The following is a 25,780-nucleotide window of genomic DNA, read 5'->3' on the forward strand; positions in this document are numbered from 1 at the left end:
TCTTAGTATTGTGTTTTGTTTTAACAGTTAATTCACGTTTGTTGTTAAATATCAACATCTCTATTTTTTTTTTAACATTTCTAATTTTTGAGATCTGCCCAGGTTTCCTGCGTGTCATAAATGTCTTGGCTTTTTTATGCCAGTTTGCGGATTGTGACAAGGAGCACCCATGTCTTGGGCTATTCCCCGGACGTTTTTTTGCTAAGCCATGGAGAACATCTTAGTGTTAGTGTTCATTTGGGAGAAGCCCTCGTTCCTTCCTTCCCATCAATTGGGTCAAGGGTGTGGGAGGGGTAGAGGGCCCCCCTGCTTCCGGATGGGATGGGGAGCAGCCAGGCTCCCATCCTGCTCCCCGCCACTCGGGTGCTGCTTCACCCTCATTCTAAACCTAAGACAGGGTTGGGCACGGCATCAGGGAGCCGGAGCAGAGCCCGGGAGCAGGCGCGGTCAGCTGCCAGCACTCCCCGGTTGGCGGCTACTGACCTGTCCCCTCGTGCTGCATGCAGTGTGAGCTCAGGAGAACGATCCTGCCAGCCCCAGGTACTGGGCACCGTGTGAGCGACCGTCTGTAGCTGCCGGGGTGCGGGTGAATAGGATGCCCCGCAGCGGACACCCCTGGGTGGGGAGACAGGCCTGAGTGCAGAGTCGGCAGGGGGGCGGCCAGGGGGAGTGGGCAGCGACAGGGAAGGCGGGCTGGTTCCTAACTGCATTGGCTTCGCACGCCCCCGCCCGAGCGACCCCTGCACCCCGGGGTGACCCTCGCCCCAGCAGCCGGGGGTGACTCCGGCCCGTGGGTGTCCCTGTGCCCGTCCACGTGGCCAGCTGGGCCCCGTCCTTTGCTCTGGTCGCAGGGTGGTGCGGCCACCGTCTGTGGCGAGCAACGTGTGCCCCGGGCCCGGCTGTTGCCCAGCGGCCCGCTCGGGGTGGTCCTGCGTCCGGGCGGGGCGGGGCGACCACCCGGCAGCCCCCGCCGCTGCTCCCCCGGAATCGGTCGCCGCAGCCCGGTTTCCGCCGGGCCCCGGGGCCGCCGGACCCGCCCGACCCGCCGGAGCCGCGGCGCTGCCGGACCTGCCGGAAACGGAAGTGCGCGCCGGCAGCCCCAGCCATGGAGCACGTCACGGAGGGGGCCTGGGAGTCGCTGCCCGTAGCGCTGCACCCACGGGTGCTGGGCGCGCTGCGCGAGCTGGGCTTCCCGTGCATGACGCCGGTGCAGGTGCGGGGCCGGGGGCGCGACTGTGCCCCGCCCCCAGGCCGTGTGGCCAAGGGGAGGGAGGGGAGCCGGCACGGGAGCGGACGGGACTCGGGGCGGCCGGGCGGGCAGGGCGCAGGGCAGACGCCCCCGCGGCGCCGCTGGGCTGGGGGGAGCCCCGAGACGAGGGTGCCGCGCGACCCTGCAGGAGGACACGGCCACGGGGCCAGCAGGGCTAGACCCGCCCTCCCCGGGGCGGCGTGCGGCCGGTGTCGGCGCCGTGGCAGGGGCCCTGGCTGACCACTCCCCGCCGTGTCCCCAGGCAGCGACCATCCCCCTGTTTATGAAGAACAAGGACGTGGCCGCGGAGGCGGTGAGTGCCCGGGGCTGGGGCTGGTGCCCGCCCCGCCTTCCCGGGGATGGCCAGCGAGACGCAGCCGGGCCTTCTCCACCCCCCAGGTCACGGGCAGTGGCAAAACGCTGGCCTTCGTCATCCCCATCCTGGAGATCCTTCTGAGGCGGGAGGAGAAGCTAAAGAAGAGTCAGGTGAGGGGAGCCGGGGACGTGGTCTCACTGCCAGGGGCGGCAGGTCCTCTGTGTGACCTGGGCACTGCCTGGGAGCGGACACTGCAGCCCGTCCTCTTCGTTATGGTCCCACGTGTGACGTGGTCACTGCCCCGGGAGCGGACACGGCAGCCCTGTCGCTGCTGTCCTATACGCAACTTTGCTTTCCCTTGATGTTGGTATCCCCAAAGCCATGCTCCCACGCTGGCCATCCGTGCTGTCCCTCCCAGCTCTCCCTGTTGTCCTGAGCATGACTTCCTTTTGGGGTGTAGGGGGCCTGCCCAGCAGCAGTACCTGGTTTGGGGGGTGCTTGGGGGCCCAGTAATGTGATGCTCAGGCCCAGTGGGACAGAGGGTCACTAGGGCCCATTCAGTGGTGCTCAGGGGGCCTCCAGCCCTTGGTGCTCTCTGCTCGGCCTGTTTTCTGTGCTTCTGTTGGCGCTTTCACAGTTTGCAGTGGCCCAGGCAAAATGCTGAGGCCTGTGTGGCCACCCGGGCCCAGAAGGTGTGATGGTTTCCCGGGGGGGGGGGGGGGGGGGGGGGGGGGGGGGAGTGGCAGATGCAGTGCCACTGGCAAAAGCCTGGTGTCCCTTAGTAGCCCAGGAGCCTAGGGGGCCCTTTTGCCAGAAGGGGATTCTGTAGGGCGCGGGGCCCAGCATCAGGGGCTGCATCAGCGCGTCTCATGGGGCCCTGGCAGGTGGGGGCTATCATCATCACGCCCACGCGGGAGCTGGCCACGCAGATCCATGAGGTCCTGGCACACTTCACCAAGCACTTCCCACAGCTCAGGTAACCCGGGCGGCCCTGCCTTCCTCCCCCCTCCCGAAAGGTCCTGGCACTTCCCACCCAGCCCCTCGCACCCTCCTCCCCCTGGTGACCCGCCACGCTCAGCACCCATTTCTGGTTGCAGCCAGATTCTCTGGATCGGAGGCACCAACCCTGCTGAGGATGTGGCCAGATTCAAGGAGCATGGGTAGGTCGCCCCCAGAGCCCCTCCCCGCCCACGTGACTTTGCACACGCACAGATGCCCCCTCTGCTGGTACCTGCCCAGGGATCCCATGACCTGGGCCTTGGGGTTTTACCCCTAACCTTGCTCCTCCTCCACATTTTTCCTTTTGTCTTTCCACCCTGTGGTGTTTCTGAAGCGGGGGGGGGGGGGGGGGGGGGGCTTCCGTGCCCCCCTCTGCTCAGCGCAGCAGCTCCTGTGCACGTTCCCCTCACCCGCTTCCCCCTGCTCCTGCCCGCCCCCTCCCCCTCTGCCCGAGCTCCTCATTTCCTTCTCGGGGACTCTCGGGACACAGACTCGGTCTTCGGGACATTGAGGCAGGCGGCTTCTTCCCCAGGGGCCACATCGTGGTGGCCACTCCAGGCCGCCTGGAGGACATGTTCCGCAGGAAGGCCGAGGGCCTGGACCTGGCCAGCTGCGTGCGGTCCCTGGAGGTGCTGGTGCTGGACGAAGCCGACAGACTCCTGGACATGGGCTTCGAGGCGAGGTGCGGGAGCGGGGTAGGGAAGCCCGTGCAGTTCCTCTGGCTGCTGGGCGCTGGTGGGCCGCCCCAGGCTCTGTGCTCGGGCCGTGTCCCGGGCATTAGTTGTGGGGACCGGGTGGTGCCAGGGCTTGGACTTGGGGCTCCCCCACGCACAGTTGTGCTCCCGCCCTGTGGTTCCTCTCCGCAGCCCTGTTTTGTGGTTTTGAGTTTCACAGTTGTTAGGTCTTAATTTCTCTCGTGTAAAACAAAATTATGTGCCTGGATGGGGGAGGCCTAGGAAGTGGGAGGGTGACAGCGGTGACTTGCCGCTTGTCCCTCTTGAGGAACCCTGTGGTCTGGCGGGTTGATACGGGGGTGCTGAGCTATCCCCCCTTCCAGCATAAACACCATCCTGGAGCTGCTCCCCAGGCAGAGGAGAACGGGCCTTTTCTCGGCCACGCAGACGCAGGAGGTGGAGAACCTGGTGCGTGCCGGGCTCCGGAACCCCGTCCGCATCTCAGTGAAGGAGAAGGGCGTGGCGGCCAGCAGTACCCAGAAAACCCCATCCCGCCTGGACAACTACTACATGGTGAGAGCCGGGCCCCCTGCACCCCCTGACCTTCAGCAGTGCCCGCTGCCCACCTGGTGTCAGCGCTGAAGCCGTTTCTTTTCTGTTTCATTTTTTCGGTCACACCTCGTGATGATCAGGGCTTACTCCTGGCTCTGTGCTCAGGGCTCACTCTGGGTAGCACCCGGGGGACCTCTGGGGCGCGTGGCAAACATCTTACCTGCTGTACTGTTGCTCTGGCATCATTTAAAGTCATCCTTTTGTAGGTCTGCAAGGCGCATGAGAAATTTAATCAGTTGGTACACTTTCTTCGAAATCATAAGCGTGAAAAACACCTGGTCTTCTTCAGGTAACGACCCTCCAGGACCCCGGGGAGGTGGGGGTGCTCTTAGCCCACCCAGAATGTGCAGATGCATTTGGAATCTTTTCTGGTTGGTTTCTCAGTAAAATGCATGCTTGTAACCACAAACCTGAGAACCCAACATCTGTGGCTGGTTTTCATTTAATAGTAATTTTTTTGTGCGTTTTGTGTTTTTGGGTTACACCGGGTGATGCTCAGGGCTTTCCTTCTGGCTCTGCACTTAGGAATTATTCCTGTTGGTGCTCGGGGGACCGTATGGGATGCTGGGGATCGAGCCGGGGTCAGCCGGGTGCAAGGCAAACGCTCTCGCGCTGTCCTTTCCTCCCAGACCCTGGGGCTGTGTTTAAAGTCTGGCATGCATCGGGGTCAGTTTTTCTGCCCCTGACCTGACCTTCCTCAACAGTTTTCTCGTGATGCCAAGGTGACGCAGTAGCTGTTGTCATGGTTGTGGTGGGACGTGAAGGAGGAAAAGTGGGAGGGAGATGGCAGAGCAGGTGCTATGGCTTGCGGGGCAGCGTGCACGAAGAGCGCTTCTTCAGCTCCTCCTCCCCCTCCTCCCCCCCCTCCTCCTGTCCTTTCCTCCTTTTCCCCCTCCTCCCCCCCTCCCCCTCTTCCTCCTCCTCGTTTGAGTCACACGCAGCTGTACTCAGGGCTTATTCCTGGCTCTGATCCCTCCTGGTGGACTGCGGGAGTCCTGTGGCGTGCCAGGGATCGAACCCAGGTCAGCCCCATACACATGCCTTAAATGCTGTCCTGTCTTTCAGTCCCAGAGAGGACTTTTTTTTTTTTCTGTTTTGGTTTTTGGGCCACACCTGGCGGTGCTCAGGGAACCATAGGATCACACCTGTGTCATTGCATTCAAGGCGAGCGCCCTCCCAGCTGTGTTGTCTCTGGCCCCGGGAAGAACATTCTTTACTTCAGCTTCACTTGTGTTGGGTTTGTTTCTTATTTAGTTTCTTTTGAAATAGCAAAAGAATGTTTGGGGTGCAGGGAGATACACAGATACTCAGATACCCTGAGCACCAGCTGGGACAGCTTCGAGCTCTTTGAGGCTGTCCTTATGGGGTGACCCCACTCTGCTGCTTAGAGAGGTACGGCCTGAGGGTCATGTCCTGAGCCCTGCCCTCATGCATTCGGGGAGGAAGCTCTTCCCTAAGGTACGTTGGGCAGCTTCTAGAATTTATTTGTTTCTGCACCACGCCTGGATGAGGGCCACTTAGCCTGGTGGGTGTGTTCTGGGCCTTATGGAGCCTGGAGCCCGGGTTCACAGCCAGAGCGCGGCTGTGGGTTCTGGCCACCCTCCTCCTAGCTCTGGGTGGGAGGCCCATGCTAGCCAGCGATTGCCCTGTGTCCCCACCACGGCCCTCCATCCCCCTCAACACCCTCCATCCTTGCCACAGTGCTCTTTCCCTGTCACACGCTCCGTGTCCTGCTCTTCCTGTCGCAGCACCTGCGCGTGTGTCGAGTACTACGGGAAGGCCCTGGAGGGGCTGGTGAAGAACGTGCGGATCCTGTGCATCCACGGCAAGATGAAGTACAGGCGCAACAAGATCTTCATGGAGTTCCGCCAGCTGCAGAGGTGAGGGGTGGCCTCCCGGCAGGTTCCCCTGTCTGGAAGCTTCTTCCCCGTCTGGCCCTCAGCGCCTCTTCTCTGCATGAAACACCCTGCGCCCACCTCGGCCCTGACTCACCTCTGGCTCTGCCCGAGTCCTCAGAGCAGGCCTGCCTGCCGCTGCCGCCTCCTGCCCCTGTGTGCCCCCTCACGCCCCCTATTCTCCCTGCCTCCCCCCATCCATCACCAGGGCTCTGACAACACCTGGAGGTTTCCAGGACGAAAAACTCAGTGTTGTCCAGCTCTCACACTGGGCGGGTCTGGAAGCCACCCTCTGGATGATTTGTGGTGGCCCCTTCTACAGTATTGTTTTTTGTCTTTTTTTTTGGGGGGGGGGAACGCGGGTCACACCCAGCAATGCTCAGGGGTTACTCCTGGCTCTGCGCACAGGTACCACTCCTGGCAGTGCTCAGGGGACAGTATGGGATGCTGGGGATCGAACCAGGTCAGCCGCGTGCCAGGAGATGCCCTCCCCGCTGTGCTGTCATTCTGGCTCATTTGCTTTCTAGTGGGATTCTTGTGTGCACGGATGTGATGGCCCGGGGCATCGATATTCCTGAGGTGAACTGGGTTCTGCAGTACGACCCCCCTAGCAGTGCCAGGTACATGAGTAGGTGCCGGAGTCGGCAGGAAGAGGCGGTTGGGCAGCCAGGGCGCAGCTGGCAGGGGTGTCTGCAGGGGTTCTGCTGTGGGAGGGGCTTGGGCATCACTTGGGGGCAGCTCCTGGTGGTATTCGGGGTATCATATGGGGCTGGAGATTGTGCCCGATTGGCATTTGGAAAGCAAGTGCCTTACCCTTGTACTGTTCTTGTTTGGTTTTTGGTTTTGTTTTTTTGGGTTACACCCAGCGATGCACAGGAATTACTCCTGGCAGGGCTCGGGGTACCATGTAGGGTGCTGGTGATCGAACCCGGGTCAGCTACAAGGTGAGCACCTTCTGGTGTGCTATTTCTTCAACCCCTTCTGCATTTTCTTGAGTTTTTTTTTCTCCTTTGTTTTGTGTTTGTTCCATAGCCAAGGTGCTTGGCTGCTCCTGGCTTGGTGCTCAGGAGTCCCTGCAGTGCCGGGGATGGAACCCGGGGTGCCCTGCTGGATATCCTGCTAGGATGCGTCTCCTAGGCACTGGCTGATTCCTATGACCCCAGTGCCTGCTGAGTGGGGTCAGACTGGGCTGCGCTCGGGAGGGTCTCTCCCTGACAATGCCACCGGCGTCGCCCACAGTGCCTTTGTACATCGCTGTGGCCGCACGGCCCGCATCGGCCACAGAGGCAGCGCGCTGGTGTTCCTCCTCCCCATGGAAGAGTCCTACGTCAGCTTCCTGGCCATCAACCAAAAAGTGAGCGTCCATCCCTGCAGGAGCTCAGGCAAGGGCCGGGACCCCAGCACTGGGAGGGCGTCCCTGCTCCCTCCACTTTCTCCACCTCCCACCTGGTTTCCTCCGTGAACCCCGATCTCTTGTTGTGGCCCTGCCCCCGCATTTCCAGTCTTCTCCTGTGGCCCCCCCTGGGATATCCTGGACACCCACAGGGGCCAGAGCCCCACTGGAGAATTTAAAATACTTTTTCGATCCAGGAAAACACTTGGGGTGGAGGGGGCCTGAGGCCTAGGGCACAGGGGGATCCTGAGGTGACTGGTGGCCCGGCAGTGCCCCCTGCAGGAGATGGCGCAGCAGCAGCAACCGGCCGATGTCCTTCCGAAGCTGCAGGCCATGGCGTGTGCGGATAGGGCCGTGTTCGAGAAGGGTGTGAGGGCCTTCGTGTCCTTCGTGCAGGCCTATGCGAAGCACGAGTGTGGCCTCATCTTCCGGCTGAAGGGTGAGTGCCCGGCACCGTGTGCCCCAATGGCCGGGATCTCAGCTGGTGTCCAGCTGTGCTCAGGGACCATAGGGTGCTGGGACTGAGCCCAGGTCAGCAGCATCAAGCTGGCATCCTCCCCACTGTTTGGGCCCGTTGGCCTAAAGCCACATTCCCAGGACGCGTCGCTGCTCTGCTTCCAGATCTTGACCTGGCCAGCCTTGCCCGAGGCTTCGCCCTGCTGAGGATGCCCAGGATGCCAGAGCTGAGGGGGAAGCAGTTCCCCGACTTCGTGCCCGTGGACATTGATACAGACACCATCCCATTCAAAGACAAAGCCAGAGAGAAGCAGAGGCAGAAACTGTTGCAAGAGCAGAGAGAGAAAACAGAAACTGAAGGGAAACGAAAATTCATCAAAAATAAAGCGTGGTCAAAACAGAAGGCCAAGAAGGAAAAGAGGAAAAAAATAAACAAGAAAAGGAACCGGGAGGAGGTAAGGATCATGGTTTTATTACTCAAATTCTCAGCTGTTTGTGCTCGGCAGGAACCTGGGCCTGGCTGGGCTGTACCCCTACCCCTTGGACTCCTGAGCAGTTTTTGCTTGGGGGCCACCTGGCGACATTCAGGGGTTACTTGAGGCCCTGCACTAAGGAATTCCTCCTGGCAGGCTTGGGGACCATCTGGGGTCCTGGAGATTGAATACACGTCAGCCGCGTGTAAGACCGACACCTCCCTGCCATGCTATTGCAACGGCACTGAACCCGTTGTATTCTGAGTATCTCTGCTGGGGGCGTTGCAGGTCTTTGTCTCATCTGGGTGGTGGTGAGGGTGGGTTGTGGCAACTGATGGGAGCAGGTGTTGGGGGAGGAGACAGCGCTTGCCTCCACAGGGCCTCGGCAACGTTTCGTCCCTCTGCACTCAGGGCTCAGACATGGATGATGAGGACATGGAGGAACTTCTCAACGACACCAGGCTCTTGAGGAAGTTCAAGAAAGGCAGAATCACAGAGGCAGAGTTTGAGAAGGGACTGCTGAGTGGTGGCAAAGGCAGCTGCACACCTGTGGGCTGTGGGACCTCAGACTTGGAGGGCGAATGAGGAGGAACAGAGGGCTGGCCTGAAGACCAGCTTGCCCTGTTGGCCACCAAGGCTGAGTGAGAGACTGGGGGTGTCTCGTGCTGGACGCAGCGCTGCCCACAGCGCACACAACCCAACAGGACACGGACAGTGACTGGCAGGAACAGATAGCAGTATTTTTCTAATTAAAGGATTTGGTTTTACTGTGGCTCTTTCTACTTCTTGGGCCACCCCAGCAGTGCTCAGGACTTATTCCTGGCCCTGTATTCAAGGGTCACTCCTGGTGGGCTGGGTTGCATGAGCAATCAAACCCAGTTCAGCCACATGCAGGATAAGCGCCCTCCCCACCGTGCACTCTGACCTTTCTCATTGGTATTTAGGCCACAGCCAGTGATTCTCAGGGCAGTCTCGGAGACCATATGGGATGCCAGGGATTGAACATGGGTCGGTCTGAGCAAGGCAAACGCTGTGGCTGCTGTACTGTCACTCTGGTCCCTGACCCCAAGGCACCAAAGACATTTCCCCATTCCCGTGTGTTCTGAGCTTCCAGTGTGGCTTCTGGCCCACCAGACTCCACAGCACCGTGGCCCTTTTACAGAGGCAACATTCTCAGATACTCTGGAAGGTGCACTGTCCCGGGGGAGCTGATGCCTGCTGCCCGCCTTGGGCCTGTGCCATCAAGCACAGATGGGAGCCCTGCAGGACACTGGAACTGAGTGCCACGGTGCCTGCAAAGTGGCTGCACTGGGAGACGGCTTCCCCAGGTGCGTCTCCCCTGAGGCTTCTGAAGGCAGTCCAGAGCTCGGGCAGTAGGGACGTACTCAGTCATTTGTGAACCAGGCGAGTCCTGAAATGGGAGTTTCTGGAAACCGTGAGCAAGATTCAGCTTTAAGGGCAACCATGAACACATTCGATGACGATGAACAGAAAATTCTCCTGACGTCTTTCCTGTAAACCTCCACGTGAGGAAACTGGCTGCTTGTCCGGGCTCAGGTCAGAGGTAGAGCTTGATGAGCTCATCGCTGACGGCTGAGGGCGTCAGCACCCCCAGGTCCGTGAAGAGCAGAGTGATGAGCGCAGGCGAGGTGTAGTCCACCCACGGATGCTCCTCCCGGAGGTCCTGGCCCGTCTGCACAGACTTCAGCGTGTCGGCCTTGTACTGTGGAAACAGGAGTGGCCTAAGCCTCAGCCCCAGCCCAGGGACCCCAAGCACACTCGGGGTAATTGAGCTTTACACTGTGAGGAGCCAGTGCCACCAGGGCCATGGCATGAGGAAGCCTGGGTGCAGTGCGCGGCAGGACTGTTCCCCACCTGCTGCGTTCCAGTGACTGGAACGTCCCATCTTGGAAGAATGAACCTGCCTGAGTCAGTGGGGGCTAGTGGGAGCAGGCAGGGCTATGCCTGGGCAGAGTTGCCAACCCTTAGATGGGTGACCTGTCTCCCTTCTGACAAGGTGACAAGAGGTGGAAGGAGAAACGAACACATCAGCTATGGAGCCTAACTTGGTCACCACCCATGTCCCTATTGTGAAGGGAACAGCCCTACAGCAAAAGGCTGACCCAAACATCCCCCGCAAGCACGTGAAACTCTTGCCTTGAACTCATCTGGGACGTCCTGCTGGTTTAGCGGGAAGAGCCGAACAAACTTGAAACTTTCTGCCACCACATAAAAAGGCTTATTCTGTGCTTTGGCGCACACAGCCATCTGGTTGGTTCCGATCTGGAAAGTCAAGAGAAGGAAGATGAGCTGGGCTTGGGAAAGTGAGCAACAAATGGGGCACCTAAACTCTGAAGAGCCCAAGCTGCCTCCCTGTTCAGTTCAGGGATGGTTCTGTGCCCACGTCACTCCGGGCTCGAACTTGGCCTCTCGCATGCAAAGCATAGGCTCAGCCCACTGAGCTCAGATGAGACAGTTCTCCAGAGGCAAATGTCACTCAACACATGAAAAGCTCAAGGTTCCCGTCATCACAGAGGAGCAGCCAAAGCCAGGAAGAGACATAGGGCCAGAGTGATAGTACAGTGGGTAGGGCGTGTGCCTGCACGTAGCTGACCTGAGTTTGATCCCCGGCACCCCTAAGTCCCCCAAACACCATCAGCAGGGATCCTCGAGTTGCAGAGCCAGGAGTAACCCCTGAGCATTGCAGGGTGTGGCCCAAAACCAAGAAGCAAAGAAAATAACATGACTTCTGTCAAAGATGTTAATGTAAACTTTGTCACGTTAGTTTCTTTTATCCACACCCAGTTGTGCTCAGGGATCACTCCTGGCAGGATTAAGGAGCCACAGAGGTTCCCAGGGATTCAGCTGTGTGCAAGGCAAACACCCTAATCTATCTGCTATCCTATAACTCCGGCCCCTTGATAAAGCAACTTCTGAGGAAACCGGGAAACAGACAAATCAGCACTTGGTCCTGACCCTGCAGGAACGCGGCCATTCACCCGCACCCCTACCTTGTTAATGATCCCGCCGTTTTCAACAACGCCTTCAGCCCCGACAATGACAAGATCGACTTTCTCCATGATGTAGCTGGGAAAATGGCAAACAAACAGTCTTTGGCCATTGGCTCCTGTATGCGTAGTGTCAGCGTTCCTCTTCCGCCTCCAGTGCGCTCCTTCCTCTCAAGGGCGGGTGGCCTGCGCAGGTTCCTCACCCTGTCCCCGAGTGCACAGCCTGCAGGACTGGGGCAGTAATCTCTGCATACCGCCACCTGCCCCGCGCCCACCCACACCAGCATGGCGCGCTTACCCCACGGCCGCATCCAAGACCACAGTAACCGGGACGTTGAGTTGGCAGAGGGCTTTGGCCATTTTCTTGCTGAAAACGACATTGGGAAAACGTCAAGAGTCAGAAGCAGCCCTGTGATGGGGCATGGGGAGTCCCATGACTCACATTAGGGGGTGTCAGCAGAGAGGCAGAACACAATACTCGGGGCTGTGGAAGCAGGAGTTGGGATTCGATTTCAGGGAAACCAGGTCAAGATACAGTGACCTCCAAACTCTGGCTGTTCCTCTGGGCTAACTCCCTGGATCAAGCCCGAGTCCGGCTGGGTTTGCTGCCAGGAGGCAGAACTGACCGGCAAAGCCAGGGGTGCTTTCGGCGGGCTGTGAAGACCCCCCCGCACCTCACCACACGAGACACTTGCCCGGAGAGATCCGGCTGGGACTCCGTGATGTAGACGCTGAAACGCTTCTTGGCCGCCACGGCCGCCCCCAAGACACGCAGGACCACTCTGGAGTAGGCGTGAGTCAGGATGCGCTGCAGGCAGAGCGCGCATCAGGGGGCCCTGCTCTGGGGCTTCTGGGGGCCCCTCAATTCACCCCCAATACTGGGGTGCTTCTGGGAGCCCCTTGCACCTCCACAGCAAAAGGCATCCTGATGAGCAGTGCTTTGAGCCTGCACACAGCCTAAAATGGTTCTGGGACTCCCTTTCCCTGCCCAGTGGTGCAGGGCACCTTTAGGCTGTGGCAAGCTGGAAGCTTCTGTCTGAGCTGGGTGTGGAGATGGAGAACGGCAGCCCAGTGGAAAGCAAAGGGTCCCCACGGCCCGTCCTCTGTGAGGCCAAGCCAGAGGCACCATGTGAGCTGGCCTCTGCTGGTCCCAAATGGCTTTGCTTACAACTGGCTTTTATACGAGTTCAGCTCCCAGCCAGTAAGTCATGGGTTTAATGACACACTTCCCAGGGTGGCGAGAAGTAATAAAACAGAGGAGAAGGCTTGAGCATCAAAGTGAGAATAAACAAGGTCCTGCTTGGCGGAGGAGGCACGCTGGCACTGGCCCAAGAGGCCCTTCAAGGTTTTATTGACCCTTTACCAGGGTGGCAGCCCTGGCCTTTCTTTGCTTGATCTAGAACCACGGGGCAGCGTGGCTGCTCTATAAAACGGTTTGAACCAAAGACCGAGAGAAGATCTCGGAGCTGGAGGGAGAGCACACGGGAAGGGCATTTTGCCTTGCATGTGGGTGACCTGGGTCCAATTCCCGGCATCCCATAAGATCCCTGAGCACTCCCAGGAGTAACCCCTGAGCATCGCTGGGTGTGACTCGAAAAGAAAAAAAAAAGTGCCCATTCCTGGTTCAATCCCCAGCACCCCATATGGTCACTACCAGAAGTGATCCTTTAGCGCAGAGCCAGGGGGAAGGCCCGAGCCCTGACTAGTGTGGCCAAAAAACGAAGAAGAAAAAGAAAAAAAAACACCCATCCTGAGCTCATTGTCACAGAGAAGTGGTTCCAGGTGCTGCTCTGCTGGGACTTAGCTGAGTCTACGGCACGGACAGTCAAGGGGGGCAGGGCACTGCGAGGCGAGTCTTCAGGGTCATGCCTGGGGTGGCCCATAGTTACAGCAACGACACCCACTGGTGTGCAGATGCTCCTGCCCGTGCCCTGCTCCCGCCAGCTCTTCCACACAGCCCCCTCCTTTAGGTGGCAGGCGGGACCCTCCCGGACTCGTCGTCGCTCCCAAAGACCATCTGACGAGTCTCCACTCACCGCCCCGTCTTTGATGAAAGTATGGCACAGATCTGCGATCTTATCTCTCGACAGCGAGATTCTCTGGGTAAACAGCTCTCCCCGCTCGATCATGATCTTTTTACACTTGGAATAATCCTAGGGGAGGAGGGAGAAGCCAAATGACGTGCAGGGAAACCCCAGGCCGGGCCATGGGCATGCGCAGCCAACAAGCTTGGTGGCCGTACCGAGTACTCCAGGGAGGTAAGGCTGATGAAACGCAGGAAGAGCTCCCCACCGGAAGACACAGCCACAGATGAGTCCACACCACACAGCGTTTCTATGGCGCTCGTGAGATTCGCTCGCAGGCCCTGGATGGTCTCCCCTGAAGATCGCATGAGGAAAGTGAGGGGTCACCCCCTGGTGGGGGTCTGGCCTCACTCATGCACCCAACACTGCCTGGATGCATTACAGGTACCATGCGCTCTCAGCAAACGGGAGACGGGCTCAGCTCTGGTGGAGCCGACACTAGGTCCCGCCAGAAGCAAGCTGATGGCAGGACTGCATGAGGACAGAGAGCAGCAGGATAGGGGGAAGCCGGCTTCTGAGCCAGGGCCATGTAGAACGAATCAGGAGCCCTCAGTGAGGCACTAGGCATACACCACCGCAGGAATGAAGCCAGCACGACAGGCCAGCACGGTGACCGGTTCAGGGAGGACCACACAGCGGTAAAGAGCCACAGGGGCAGGTGGGAGACTCTGCTGGGTGGCAGCCCTGGGCCATGTGTCCTCAGTTCAAGGGGACGCAGCGGGAGGAGCCGGCTAAATGGCGAAAGGTGTGTTCTTATATCTTACACGAGGCACCACACTCTGCTCACATGCAGGGTTCGGACGCCAAATCGAAGGAATCACAAGGGCTGACAACGCTAGTGTTTTCTCCAGTCTCCGGAGAAAGGGGTCCAGAGCTTGCCCTGGGTGGGCGCCCACCACCTCCCGCACGCACTGCCCGCTTACCTTTGTCCCTCTTCAGGAACTCCAGCAGAGTCCGGATGGCGGCCACGGCCGAGGCGGTGTCGGAGTCCGCTTTCATCTGAGACTTAAAGTAGCCGATGAGCTCTGGGAAGGCGCAGGGGCGCGTCAGGCTCCTGGGGCAGGGCGGAAGCCGGGGCGCGCGGGGCCTGATCTGGTCTGATCTGCCCCCCTGGCGCCTGGGCCCGAGCACCCGAGGGTGGGAGCAAACGACCCCACTCGAAGGAGCTTCCTAGAGACCCTTCGCCCGGGGCGTTTGGCTTGGGGCACACCGACGGGGGCGCGAGAAGACCCCCCTCGCTATCTGCGAGCTCAGGTCCCGGGAGCCGACGGCCGCGGCACGGACGCCAGCCCGCGGCGGGGGGAGTCGCGCCCGGGGCCCGCCGCCCGGAGCCCCTCGGGGAAGGCGGCGCCCGCGGACACGGGGACCGGCCCGGCCCTACGTACCTTTGTTGTCCATGGTGCCCGGGGCCGCCCGCACCGCCCGGACCCGCGCCGCAACCGCGCCGCCGCCGAGCCCAGAGACTGACAGCGCGCCGCGCGGCTCCCCTCGCTACTTCCGGCGCTTGGGGCGGGGCCAGCTACGGGGCGCGGCCTGACCCAGAGGCGCGTCATCCGTCAGCACCGGAAATGGGGGCGCTCCGCCGCGCTTCAGTGTGCGTCATCTTTCGGTGCCGGAAGTAAGGGAGCACAGCTGGGCCCGAGCAGTAGGGTATCTGTCGGCGCCGGAAGTCGGGACCTGCAGACCGCCCTGAGCGGCGTGTCATCTGTCGGCGCCGGAAGTAGGGGCGCGCAGACTGGCTCAAGCTATGAGTCATCTGTCGGCGCCGGCAGTTGGGGCGCGCAGATTCGTTTAAGCGTTGCGTCATTTGTCGGCGCCGGAAGTCTTGGCGCGCAGATCCGGGCGAGGCGGAGTCGTCATGGTGTCAGACGGTGAGCACCTCCCGTGGCCCCATCCGGGGCGAGGCGGACTCGTCCCCGCCAGGACGGCCAGTGGGAGCCTGTGCCCTGGCTGCCGGCCTCGGGGGCTTCCGGGGAGAAGCTCGTGCGCGCGCCGTTCATTCGTTCTTTCATCCTGCGGCGGTGGCTTGCGTCCCCGCGGGCGTCGGGCCACCCGCAGCGGGCACCGAAGATCGTTCGTTCGGAAGCGCCTTTCCTGCAGTGTAGCTCTCTGGCTCCCCGTGCCAACGTTTTCGTGAAGGGATTTGGAAAGAGGAAAAAGAGGATGCACAGAGTCTCACGAACCTTGAGACTGGCAAAAAACCCGGCAAACGAAAGTTGCTGTTTTTGTTTCAGGCACCCCGTGCCTTGCTCAGTGCAGGCCAGAACTTGCCGCGTTGTGTGTTCAAGTGACGTGCTCGGTCTCCTTGAGCTTCATGTGCGCCGTTCCCCGGGGGGGGGGGGGGAGCTCAGTAAAGAAATGTTATGATCTCATCACTATCTCTGTATCACTGGCATCCCGTTATTCATCGATTTGCTCGAGCGCGCACCAGTAACATCTGCATTCGTCCCAGCCCTGAGATTTTGGCAGCCTCTCCTTACTCCTCCTTCCCAACGGTGCTGCATTGGAGGCTCTTTCAGGGTCAGGGGAATGAGACACATCATTGTTACTGTTTTTGGCATGTCGAATATGCCAAGGGAGCTTGCCAGGCTCTGCTGTGCAGGCAGGATACTCTCGGTAGCTTGCCGGTTTCTGAGAAGGAGACCTAGACTATAAGAGGTTATGATCTCATACCCAGGTTAAAACTAACACTGGTTATCTGGAAAGTGGACGCTGAGGATGAGGTTGAGGGCGGGGAGAGGCATCAGGACTGACTCCCTGGGTTCTGTGCAGATAGATCCTTTCAGGTGCTTCACAGGTGTGAGGATGGATGTGTGGCTCTGTTAGCCTGCCTGGGGGACCTTCTGCTGACTTTTATAACTGTGGGTCGTGATCACTGCAACTCTTCTGGGCTTATTGAGGACAAGCAGTGAAAAGCAAACAAAATCCAGCATGCCCCCTTCACCAGGAAGGTTTATTCTGGTGCCAGACTCAAGGAGGCAGGAGCTTGTTAGGAATCCAGAGCTTCACATCTCTGGTTTTACAGCGTGAACATTAGCCTTGGTTCATTTGTACAAGACTAATGTGTTTTTTCAATTAACATTTCCAGAAGATGAATTGAATCTGCTGGTCATCATAGTTGATACCAACCCAATTTGGTGGGGAAAGCAAGCACTGAAGGAGTCTCAGGTAAGCGCGCTGGAGGGGTCTGTGGGTGGCCGAGCCGCCCTGTGAAGGCACAGCTCACACAGAGTTCCTTTGCCGAGGGGCTGGCCTGACTTCTCGGTGGGGACCCACAGCCGACTTTAGCTCTTGCCGCAGCTCCGCCTCGGGAGGTTTCTGCTGCGCAGAAAGTTCCCTGGCTCCTGTCTGCACGCCATTGCTGTTCCCCCCTCCTTCCCACAGGTGGTTCTCTTTCGGTGATTCGTGGCCATGTTACACCTGGCCATGCTCAGGCACAGGGATTGCTCCCTGCAGAGTCGGGGACCCCGTGATGCTTGACCCTTCCCCCATGCAAAACATCTGCGCCAGCCCTTTGAGCCTCATTCCTGGCCCCTCTCAGCAGAGTCTGGGTTGTCTCCCCCCCCCCCCCGCCCCCCCCCAGTTTTATTGGTTTTAGGGCCACACCCACTGGCGCTCAGGACTTACTCCTGGCTCTGCACTCAGGAATCAGTCCCGGTGGTGGCGCTTGGAGGACCAGATGGGGTGCCGGGGATTGAACCCAGGTTGAATGTAAGGCAGGCTGCCTCCCGGCGGTGCTGTTGCTCTGGTCCAGGGCCCCATTTTCTTGCCTATGGATGCTTGGTGCTGCCGACTAAACAGTACGGTCCCTTTGCCACTGAGTTGCTATGGCGTTATGGCACAGCCAGGCACCAGCGCGGGCTGGTTTCTCGTATCTCACCGCCCTGTCATTGCTGCGTCTGTCCCCTGGCCCCAGTTCCACTTAGGAAGGCTGTAACTCTCCGGAAAGTCTTTGCCCCCGTCCACTGTGGTTGCGCAGGCAGTGTCTGGGCACCTCAGCTGCCACAGGCGAGCTGGGGAAGTGGCTGCAGAGCATCACTGTGCTCATGGCCTTGGGGGAAGCAGCAGCATGCCGTAGTCTGAGGTCGGACGAAGCTTCCCTCAGATCAGGGCTGGGCCCAGCGTGGGGCAGCTTACGCGCAGCCTGTTCTCTCTCTCCCAACAGTTTACTCTGTCAAAATGCATCGACGCTGTCATGGTGCTGGGGAATTCGCACTTGTTCATGAACCGCTCCAACAAGCTCGCCGTGATAGCCAGTCATATCCAGGAGAGGTACGGCCACAGGCAGCACTGGGCTTGCGCGCTTTGCGGGTTAGGGATAAAAAACGCCCAAGGCATGAGAGACACACTTAACCGGTGCAGATTCAGCTACAGAGCGAATTGGCCAACAGTGAATCCTGTGAGGGAATAGGCAGCCGTCACCCTTTCTGCTCCTAGTGGGTAGAATTGCCTCCTGGAACCTTCCATGGTGTGATACCATCCTTCTCTGTGTGATTCTGGTGTGTAGAATTAAGGCTCATTCTGGAACTCGGGTTCCTAAAGCCAAACCAGTTCCTTGCTCTGCCAGGTGAGCTCCTCCTGGCATGAGTGTGGAGGCGTGCTGGTCACAGTCCTAGTGACAGCACCCAGGTGGTAGTACACACCCCATGGCTTGGCTGTTCATCACCCTGACTATAGAGTCCGTGGTTGTGTTATGCTCTTCTGTCACGTTAAATGTCATAGCATGGTAGAAGAGCCTCTTACATGCCAGCATTTCCGTGTAAGCTCAGGGCTGTTTCTCATGTTTGCTTGGTTCCTTTTTATTTGTTTTTCCCTGTGCTGGGGATCAGAGCTGGGGCCTCATATGTGCAAGGGAAGTACTCCTGCTGAGCCACTTCCCTGGCTGTTTTTGGTCCTAGGGTCACGGCTTTAAGTGTCACCAAAGGTCCCTTGAGCCACCCAGTAAAGGTGCCTCTTACAGTTTTTCAGAATTGGATGAAGAAGGCGTTGCTTTGGCTAAGATATCAGTAAAAGCCATTATAAACTTTTTTTTTCCTTTTTGGGTCATACCCAGCAATGCTTAGGGGTTATTACTGGCTTTGTACTCACAAATTACTCCTGGCAGTGCTCAGGGGACCATAGAGATGCCAGGGATCGAACCCGGGTCAGCTGCGAGCAAGGCAAACGCCCTACTGTTTGTGCTATCGCTCTGGCCTGTATTATAAACATTTTTAATATTTGAGGAATCAATACTATTTTATACAAATGAAATTGACGAGGCTGGAGAAAGAGAAAGAGGTGAGGCGCTTGCCCTGACCTCAATTTGAATTCCCGACATGACACTTGTTACCCCAAACACTCCAGGGTGTGGTCTGTTCCTCCCCCACCCCCCCAACAAAGAAAATCTATGGACTGGTGCATGGCCAAAGGGTAAGAGTGGCGGCCGGGGTGCAAAGGCGGGTTCTGTTTCTGCCCACACATGCACCTTCCGATCGCTGTGGGCTCCAAGCAGAACTGGCTGAGTGATTGTCACCAGGACTGGCCCTGGGGGCTCCTCTCCAAAAAAAAACCAACAAACCCAAGAAGAAAAGGCATTTGTGGGGCTGGAGACGTGACATGGTAGCACACTTGCACTGCCTGTGTAAGGCCCAGGTTTGATCCCCAGAGCAGCTCTGGGAACCACACCTGTGTACTGAGCCAGGAGCCGTTCCCCACCACCACTGGATACGGCCCTGGTCACCCCCCAAACGAATGAAACTTCACGGAGGCTGTTCCAGGGCCTTGTGAGCTGAGACTTGGGCTGTCCTGCTTACTGCCACCCGCATCAGGCCCTGCAAGTCCTGCTGTGTCCGGTTTCTCTCTTCCAGCCGATTCTTGTACCCTGGGAAGAACGGAGCCCTCGGCGACCTGCTGGGCGACCCTGGCAACCCACCTTCAGAGTTCAATCCCTCAGGGAGTAAAGACGGGAAGTATGAGCTGCTAACAGCAGCCAACGAAGTCATTGTTGAGGAAGTTAAAGACCTAATGACCAAGAGTAAGCACTTTTTAAGTTTCCTTGTTGTTACTTTGCCAACAGCTGAGACCGTCCTTATCTTTTAAGGTTCTTGAGATTCTATTTGCATATTCTTTGCTCTTCAAAAGCCTTTCAATAAAATTGTAGCCCAGGGAGTCAGGGAGATAGTACAGCCGGCAGGGCGCTTGCCTGGCACACCACTGACCCGGGCTTGATGCCCACCACCCCATCAGGCTCCCCAAGCCCTGCTATAAGTGACCCCTGAGCGTAGAATAAGCCTGGAGCACTGCCAGGTATGGCCTACAAAAAAAAAAATCATTGCTTTGGGGGCCAGAGAGAGAGAAGTGGGGATTGAACCCTGCGAGCACTGAGCCACGAGTCAGCCTTGAGCATTGCTGGATATGCCTTCAAAGCAAGTGTTGATTTCCGGTACCCCCATCCCCCAAAAAAGCTAAGCATTAATCTGTGTTTTTAAACCCAGTTGTAAAATATCTATGATTTCATTATTTGTCTGAAGCTGGCTTTGCTCTAAAATGATTTCACTTCACGAAAAGAACCTGAAAACTCCCTTTTAAGTGTTCGTTTTTATTTGCAGGTGACATAAAGGGTCAGCACACGGAAACGCTGCTGGCGGGGTCCCTCGCCAAAGCTCTCTGCTGTATCCTTGGTTGGGCTTCAGTCGCGCACGTGGTGCTCTCTCTGATGTTCCTCCGAGCTGGGGTCCGCGGGCATGGAAGTGTGTGTACCCTAACATGGTTTATTCCAAGTCCCTAAGATTTGAAAGGGAAGAATGCGAACGGTTCTCGGCAGCAGATGATTCCCTAGATGCTTCCAGGCGCCTTACTGTGAGCAGTCGGGGAGGTTTTTCCTTACCATGTTTCATCTTGCAGAAGGGTTTGTTTTCTTCTGTGGGGTAGGGACAGTGCACTCCTGGCATTGCTTCAGGGCTTACTCCTGGCTCTGCTCAGGTATTACTCCTGGTGGGCTGAGGGCCAGATGAGATGTTGGGGTTTGCGCCTGGGTTGACCTCCCTGTTGTCCTGTCTCTCTGGCCCCTCTAATGGTGTTTTGAAAGCCATTTGTTGGTGCAGAATTGGTGACCGTGTCATCTGGTGTTTCACTGTCCCCGTCAGTCCATTGGTTTGATGGTTGGTTGGTTCGGGATGGTTCCAAGGCCTGGGCTCCGACTGGGCTCCTGCCCATCTGTGTGGTTTCCAGTTCATCTTGTTGCTTGGGGCTGCATTGTCGAATGCTAGGTAACATTGAATGATGGCACAAGAGCTCAGTGACGCATTTAATTTTCTGGGGTGGAGATCACTTGTGGTCAGCCCATAGCTCTGGGTGGCCCAGCTGACGGCAGGCAGCTCCATGGCTGCTGTGAAGAGGCATTTCCTCCCGCAGCCACGAGACACTGCTTAATGGAGTTCTGCAGCTTCTCTGTTTACAATAAGCATTCATGAATCAATACTTTGTATTCCTTAATGCTAAAAAAAAAAGACATTCATAGAATGAATAAAGAAGTAAAAGGTAGGAACCTGCATTTTTCTACGAAAACGAATTCTTACTAATGTGAGTTTGGTGGCTGTTAAAAACTGTGAATAACACGTGATGTTTGACTGGATCCAGTGAAATTGTCATTTGTTTTTATTTTCATAGATAATCAAGAAATGAAATCCAGGATATTGGTAAGATGTTAAAAATCAAACCGGTGTTTACCTGCCAAATGAAAGCTAGTGGGAAATTTAAACGGGGGCTGTCTCAGTAAAGCGTATCACACTGGCCAGACATTGTTCCTGTGAAATAAGTTTGTGAGGATGGGGCTGGAGAAGTAGTCCAGTGGGTAGGGGCCTTGTCTTGCATGCGGCTGAACCCAATGCTTGGCATCCCGTAGGTCCCCCAAGCCTGCTAGGAGTGAGCCCTGAGTGCAGAGCCAGGAGTCAAGCTGAGCATCACTGGCTGTGACCTTAAAGCCAAAATAGGAGTGTGTGAGGGTTGGTCCACGGGGCTGCAGCACAGGCTCAGCATGCAGCGCCCATTCCGGCTCCTGCACTGTGTAGTCCCTCATTGTCCCCCAAAATGCCTCCAGGAGTCACCCCCAGGCACCTCCAATGTGGCCCAAACTTCCGCCCCCAGCCCACCAAAACGAAAGCAGTCCATTAGCGTTCTAGAAGAGAGTAATCAGCAACTTGCTCTGATAGGCATTAAGGCACTTTTACAAAGGTGCTTTGGGACTGCACCCACTGGTCTCAGGGCTGACTCCTGGCCCTCTGCTCGGGAGTTACTCTTGGCAGAGGTGCCCGGGATTAAACCCAGGTTGGCCGAGTGCGGAAAGGAACCTTAGCGCTGGCCCTCTCCTCTCTTGAAGCATGTTTTCAAGTCAAGCTTCATTTTAGAAAAACAGAAAGCAAGTGGTGTGCAGAGGAAGAGATGGAGGTGGTTCCTCAGCATTGGGGGCCAGGCGGCTGTCCTGGGTGTCTGTCCCTCTGTCCTGGGCCTCAGTAGCCAGAGGATTAGCAGTAGCTCCTTTCTGCCCAGGAGATGGCGGTGGTCGAGGCTGCTGTCCACGTTGCTCCGCTCCTGGGCCTGGTGTCGGGGCAGGCTCACGTCCCTGCCTAGACAGCACAGCCTGCCCAGCAGTGATAAGACAGTTGAGTGTCCGAGCGCGCGGGTGCCGGGGTGTCCGGGGGTGCCTGGATGAGGGGTGTTGGTGTGAGAGGGCTGACGTGTGGCCTGTAGGTGATCAAGGCCGCAGAGGACAGCGCGCTGCAGTACATGGACTTCATGAATGTCATCTTCGCCGCCCAGAAACAGGTGAGGGCGCGGCTTCTGCACGGGGCTGCAGAGGGGACCCTGCAGAGCGGCACAGCTCTGGTGTGGGGCCGGCTGGGGTGTGAGGAGGAGCTCAGATTTGCTAAGGAGACTGTTTCTGCTGTGCCCTTCTAGAATATTCTAATTGATGCCTGTGTCCTGGATTCCGACTCAGGACTACTTCAGCAGGTGGGTTTGCGTGAGCGCTCTGCCCGTGTGTGTGCTGTGAGCTCTGACCGCCCCTTACAAACTGTTTCACATAGTGACCTTCTGTGACACTGTCCTCCCATTATTCATTGATTTGCTCAAGCGGGCACCAGTAACATCTCCATTGTGAGACTTGTTACTGTTTTTGGCATATTGAATATGCCACCGGGAGCTTGCCAGGCTTTGCCACGCAGGCGAAATACTCTTAGTAGCTTGCCAGACTCTCTGAAAGGGGCGGAGGAATCGAACCCAGGTCGGCCGCATGCAAGGCAAACGCCCTACCCGCTGTGCCCATAGTGACTTTTAGGACTTCATAAAAGTGGTTCATGCGTCAGAACAATCTGCTGTCCTTGAGTGTCAAACCCGAGTAGCCTGAGTGCTGTCGGATGTGAAAGCGAAGCAGGACTAGAGGTGCTGCTCACAGGGAGTGCAAAGGCCCGGGCTCCCCCACCCCCATAACCACAGAGCAGAGTTTTCCTTTGAAAGAGCATGAATGTTCATGGTGAGAGTAAGTTTGTGAGCGTTGTGGACAGGTGGATCGAGAGACGCACCAAGTCTTAGGGTGAGAGGGGGTGGCGGGGGATGGCGGAAGTTTCTGGCCCTCTCCATCACCTCCTCACCTTCCATAGCCCCCGGAGCGTGTGGGTCCCTCAGGCCCAGTGCGTCGGGCACCAAAGCTGTATGTCTTGCAGGCCTGTGACATCACCGGAGGGCTGTACCTGAAGGTGCCTCAGATGCCCTCCCTACTGCAGTACTTGCTGGTAGGCCGCGCCCCAGGGCCAGCATTGGGGAGATGCAGGGGATGGGCTCTGGGTGGGTGGGACTGTCCGGGCTACAGTGGAGGGTCACTCAGTGGGTGGGACTCTCTGGGCCTGGGGCCGTGTGAGATGTTGGACAGTCTGTGGCAGCCCCAAGACGGGCGCATGAGAGCCCGGTTAAGACCTTGTCCTTGACACTGACTGGCCGTTGCCTGATGTCCAGGGCTGGCTTCCAGGCACTGCCCCTCATGCCTTAAGTGAAAATTCCTTGTCTCTCCTTATTGGGAAAACAGTGGGTGTTTCTTCCTGACCAAGACCAGCGGTCTCAGCTGATCCTCCCGCCCCCGGTTCACGTGGACTACCGGGCTGCATGCTTCTGCCACCGGAACCTCATCGAGATCGGCTACGTGTGCTCCGTGTGTCTGTCCAGTAAGTCCCCCCAGCCTGGCCGCCCTGGCTCTCCTGCTTGCCGCCCCGTTGTACCGCTGCGTGGTTTTGAGACCCTCCTGTTTGTTGTTTGCTTGACAGTTTTCTGCAGTTTCAGCCCCATCTGCACAACGTGCGAGTGAGTATTGGAGGGGTGGACCAGCCTGGGTGGGCTGGCCTGGGTGGGTAGGCCTGGGTGGGCTGGGTGCTCACCAGCCCTTCTCCTCAGGACGGCCTTCAAGATCTCTCTCCCACCTGTCCTCAAGTCCAAGAAGAAGAAAGTCAAAGCGTCTGCCTGAGTGCCAGCCAGGAAGCTTCTGGAACTCAGGCAGCTTCGTGGAGGAGCCATGTAGCCCCTGGAAAGTCTGTGCCACCCTTGCTCTGCTTGGGGCACAGGTTGGTTTGAGGGTACAGCCCTCTGAGAGCTCCTGGGTGTAGTCTCCTCATCACAGTCATCACAACGGCATGCCTGCAGACTCCATTTTATTTGTTCCATTGTTATGGGGGTCCCGCTGCACATGCTGTGACAGGCGGACTCAGGAGCACAGATGGAGACGCCTCGTGATTCTGCGCCTTGACGTATACCTGACTGTTTCTCGAGCATTCTTTGGAGTGGGATGTTGTCCCCAGTAGAATTCTTTCCCTTTTTGGGGCCCGAGTGGTAGCATAGTGGCTCAGGGGTTTGCCTTGCACGCACTTGACCTGGATTCCGTCCCCAGCACCCCATACGGTCCCCTCAGCACGGCCAGGTGTGACCCCAAACCAAAACAACCCTTTTTATTTTCGAAGAAGCATTAATAACGGAGTGCCGATCTTTGGGAGGTCTGGGCTGCTCAGCACTGAAAACTTCTCCAAAATAAAAAGTTTATTTGTGATCTCAGCAGTCAAAAGGGGGCCGATGAGCTCGGGTGCTGCTGTCTCTGCCTTCAGCGGGGAGGGTGCTAGCCCTGTGCTGCTACCCAGGTCTGCTGCCTGGCACACAGATGGGTCCTCAAGCCCTGCCAGGTCTGACTCCTGTCTGCAGAGGCAGGAGTAAGCCCTAAGCACAGCCAGGTGTAGGGCCTCCTTACGCCCCGCCAAAAAAAAAAAACACACTATTTTTTCTATGTAATGAAATGCATAAAAGGCCTTTTAAATTCCAGCCAGCACAGTGTAGGAACGGTTTTTGGAAATGGTGATTCGTTTGGTTTTAAATACTAAGATTTGTTTTATTTGAAAGTATGTTGTGTATAAGACATCGTATAAAATAAGATTTAAGTTTTCTCTTTGAACCATCTGAGAAGCTAAGTTTTGTTTATCTGATGTTTGATTAGATAATTCATATTCTGAATTTGTTTTGTTAACAAGTACACAGATTTTGGTGGTAACATGACAAGTGTTTGTCCTGGGGATAGAGAATCTGTTTTCCTTACAAAAAGTACTTGATAATGTCATTGCCTAATTAAGTGTAATGGAAGTCTGCATTTTTGTTTAGGGAGTAAGGTATCCCATTGCTTAGGAAATGAATAATCTCAACATGCCAGTAAGGTTTTGTTACAACCTTTTCAATTAAAATATGTTTTCTGGCTTAGTTCTGGTTTATTTTTAACTTGTATTTATGGCTTATTTTATATGAACTTTTATAATTAAAATTCTTATATTTCCTTGAATTATTTTCTTTTTTTTTTTGATTTCATGTCTGTTCAATTCCCCAACCATTAAATATTTTTGGTTTTACTTTGGGCCACACCTGGTGGTGCATTACAGTGGTGTGCAAGGAACCGAGTGATATTGGGGGTGAACCAAGGGCTCCCACATAGAAACTTGCATGCTAGCCCTTTGAACTGCCAGCTCTATTATTTTATATTAGCAGAAATTATCACGAAGAATTTGAGGAAAATTTTCTGCTTTTTGTATGAACGTTTCAAATTTAAACATAGAAAATTGGTATAAAAATTTATAATTCAAAAATACCTTTCTACTTGAAAAATGGCTTGTGAGTCTCCCTCCAAAAACAACTTTTTTTGGGTCACACCTGGTGGTGCTCAAGGGTTACTCCTGACTCTGCACTCAGGAATCACTCCTGGCAGTGCTCAGGGGACCATGTGGGATGCTGGGAATCAAGCCCAGGTCAGCTGCGTGCAAGGCAAATGCCCTACTAGCTGTGCTATCACTCCAGCCCCCCAAAACAACTTTTGGAACACCAATTTTCTTGAATGAAAATGTTACTCTTGGGTCTGGAGCGTTAGTGCAGCAGGGAGGGCGTTTACCTTGCACGTGGCCAACTCTGGATCCCGGCATCCCATATGGTCCCCTGAGCACCGCCAGGAGTAATTCCTGAGTTCAGAGCCAGGAGTAACCTCAGAGCATCGCAGGGTGGGACCCAAAAAGCACCCCCTCCTCAAAAACAAAGATACTCTTGTGAAGGAGTGATTAGTCCATTCAAATTTTC

General features: G+C 56.8%; 3 protein-coding genes across 4 annotated transcripts; 2 read left to right on the forward strand and 1 right to left on the reverse strand.

Moving 5' to 3' along the window:
• Window positions 1-1,105: 1,105 nt before the first annotated feature.
• On the forward strand, window positions 1,106-8,833 carry DDX55 (DEAD-box helicase 55). Of its 2 annotated transcripts, none has more exons than XM_056131384.1 (14): window positions 1,106-1,213; window positions 1,512-1,562; window positions 1,649-1,735; window positions 2,450-2,541; window positions 2,663-2,725; window positions 3,097-3,246; window positions 3,622-3,811; window positions 4,057-4,139; window positions 5,599-5,730; window positions 6,273-6,365; window positions 6,985-7,099; window positions 7,409-7,577; window positions 7,760-8,049; window positions 8,479-8,833. In XM_056131384.1, exons 1-14 carry the CDS (start codon window positions 1,106-1,108, stop codon window positions 8,650-8,652), a joined length of 1,797 nt encoding a protein of 598 aa, XP_055987359.1. In that variant the 3' UTR covers window positions 8,653-8,833. The 2 variants fall into 2 exon arrangements, with proteins under 2 accessions (XP_055987359.1, XP_055987360.1); XM_056131385.1 differs by having other exon boundaries at window positions 7,421-7,577.
• On the reverse strand, window positions 8,621-14,646 carry EIF2B1 (eukaryotic translation initiation factor 2B subunit alpha). The gene is made up of 9 exons (XM_056131391.1): window positions 14,545-14,646; window positions 14,083-14,184; window positions 13,318-13,454; window positions 13,112-13,228; window positions 11,771-11,883; window positions 11,374-11,442; window positions 11,079-11,154; window positions 10,225-10,350; window positions 8,621-9,790 (listed from the first exon to the last, which is right to left on the reverse strand). Exons 1-9 carry the CDS (start codon window positions 14,555-14,557, stop codon window positions 9,626-9,628), a joined length of 918 nt encoding a protein of 305 aa, XP_055987366.1. The 5' UTR covers window positions 14,558-14,646; the 3' UTR covers window positions 8,621-9,625.
• A 350-nt stretch (window positions 14,647-14,996) lies between these two features.
• On the forward strand, window positions 14,997-24,951 carry GTF2H3 (general transcription factor IIH subunit 3). Its single transcript, XM_056131389.1, has 13 exons — window positions 14,997-15,030; window positions 16,248-16,327; window positions 17,325-17,431; window positions 19,006-19,172; window positions 19,747-19,809; window positions 20,648-20,677; window positions 20,807-20,835; window positions 21,887-21,961; window positions 22,094-22,147; window positions 22,858-22,926; window positions 23,217-23,352; window positions 23,452-23,488; window positions 23,579-24,951. Exons 1-13 carry the CDS (start codon window positions 15,018-15,020, stop codon window positions 23,646-23,648), a joined length of 930 nt encoding a protein of 309 aa, XP_055987364.1. The 5' UTR covers window positions 14,997-15,017; the 3' UTR covers window positions 23,649-24,951.
• The last annotated feature ends 829 nt before the right edge of the window (window positions 24,952-25,780 follow it).

The sequence above is a fragment of the Sorex fumeus genome, unplaced genomic scaffold, assembly GCF_029834395.1.
Source record: "Sorex fumeus unplaced genomic scaffold, SorFum_2.1 ptg000087l, whole genome shotgun sequence".
In the NCBI taxonomy this organism is placed as follows: Eukaryota; Metazoa; Chordata; class Mammalia; order Eulipotyphla; family Soricidae; genus Sorex; species Sorex fumeus.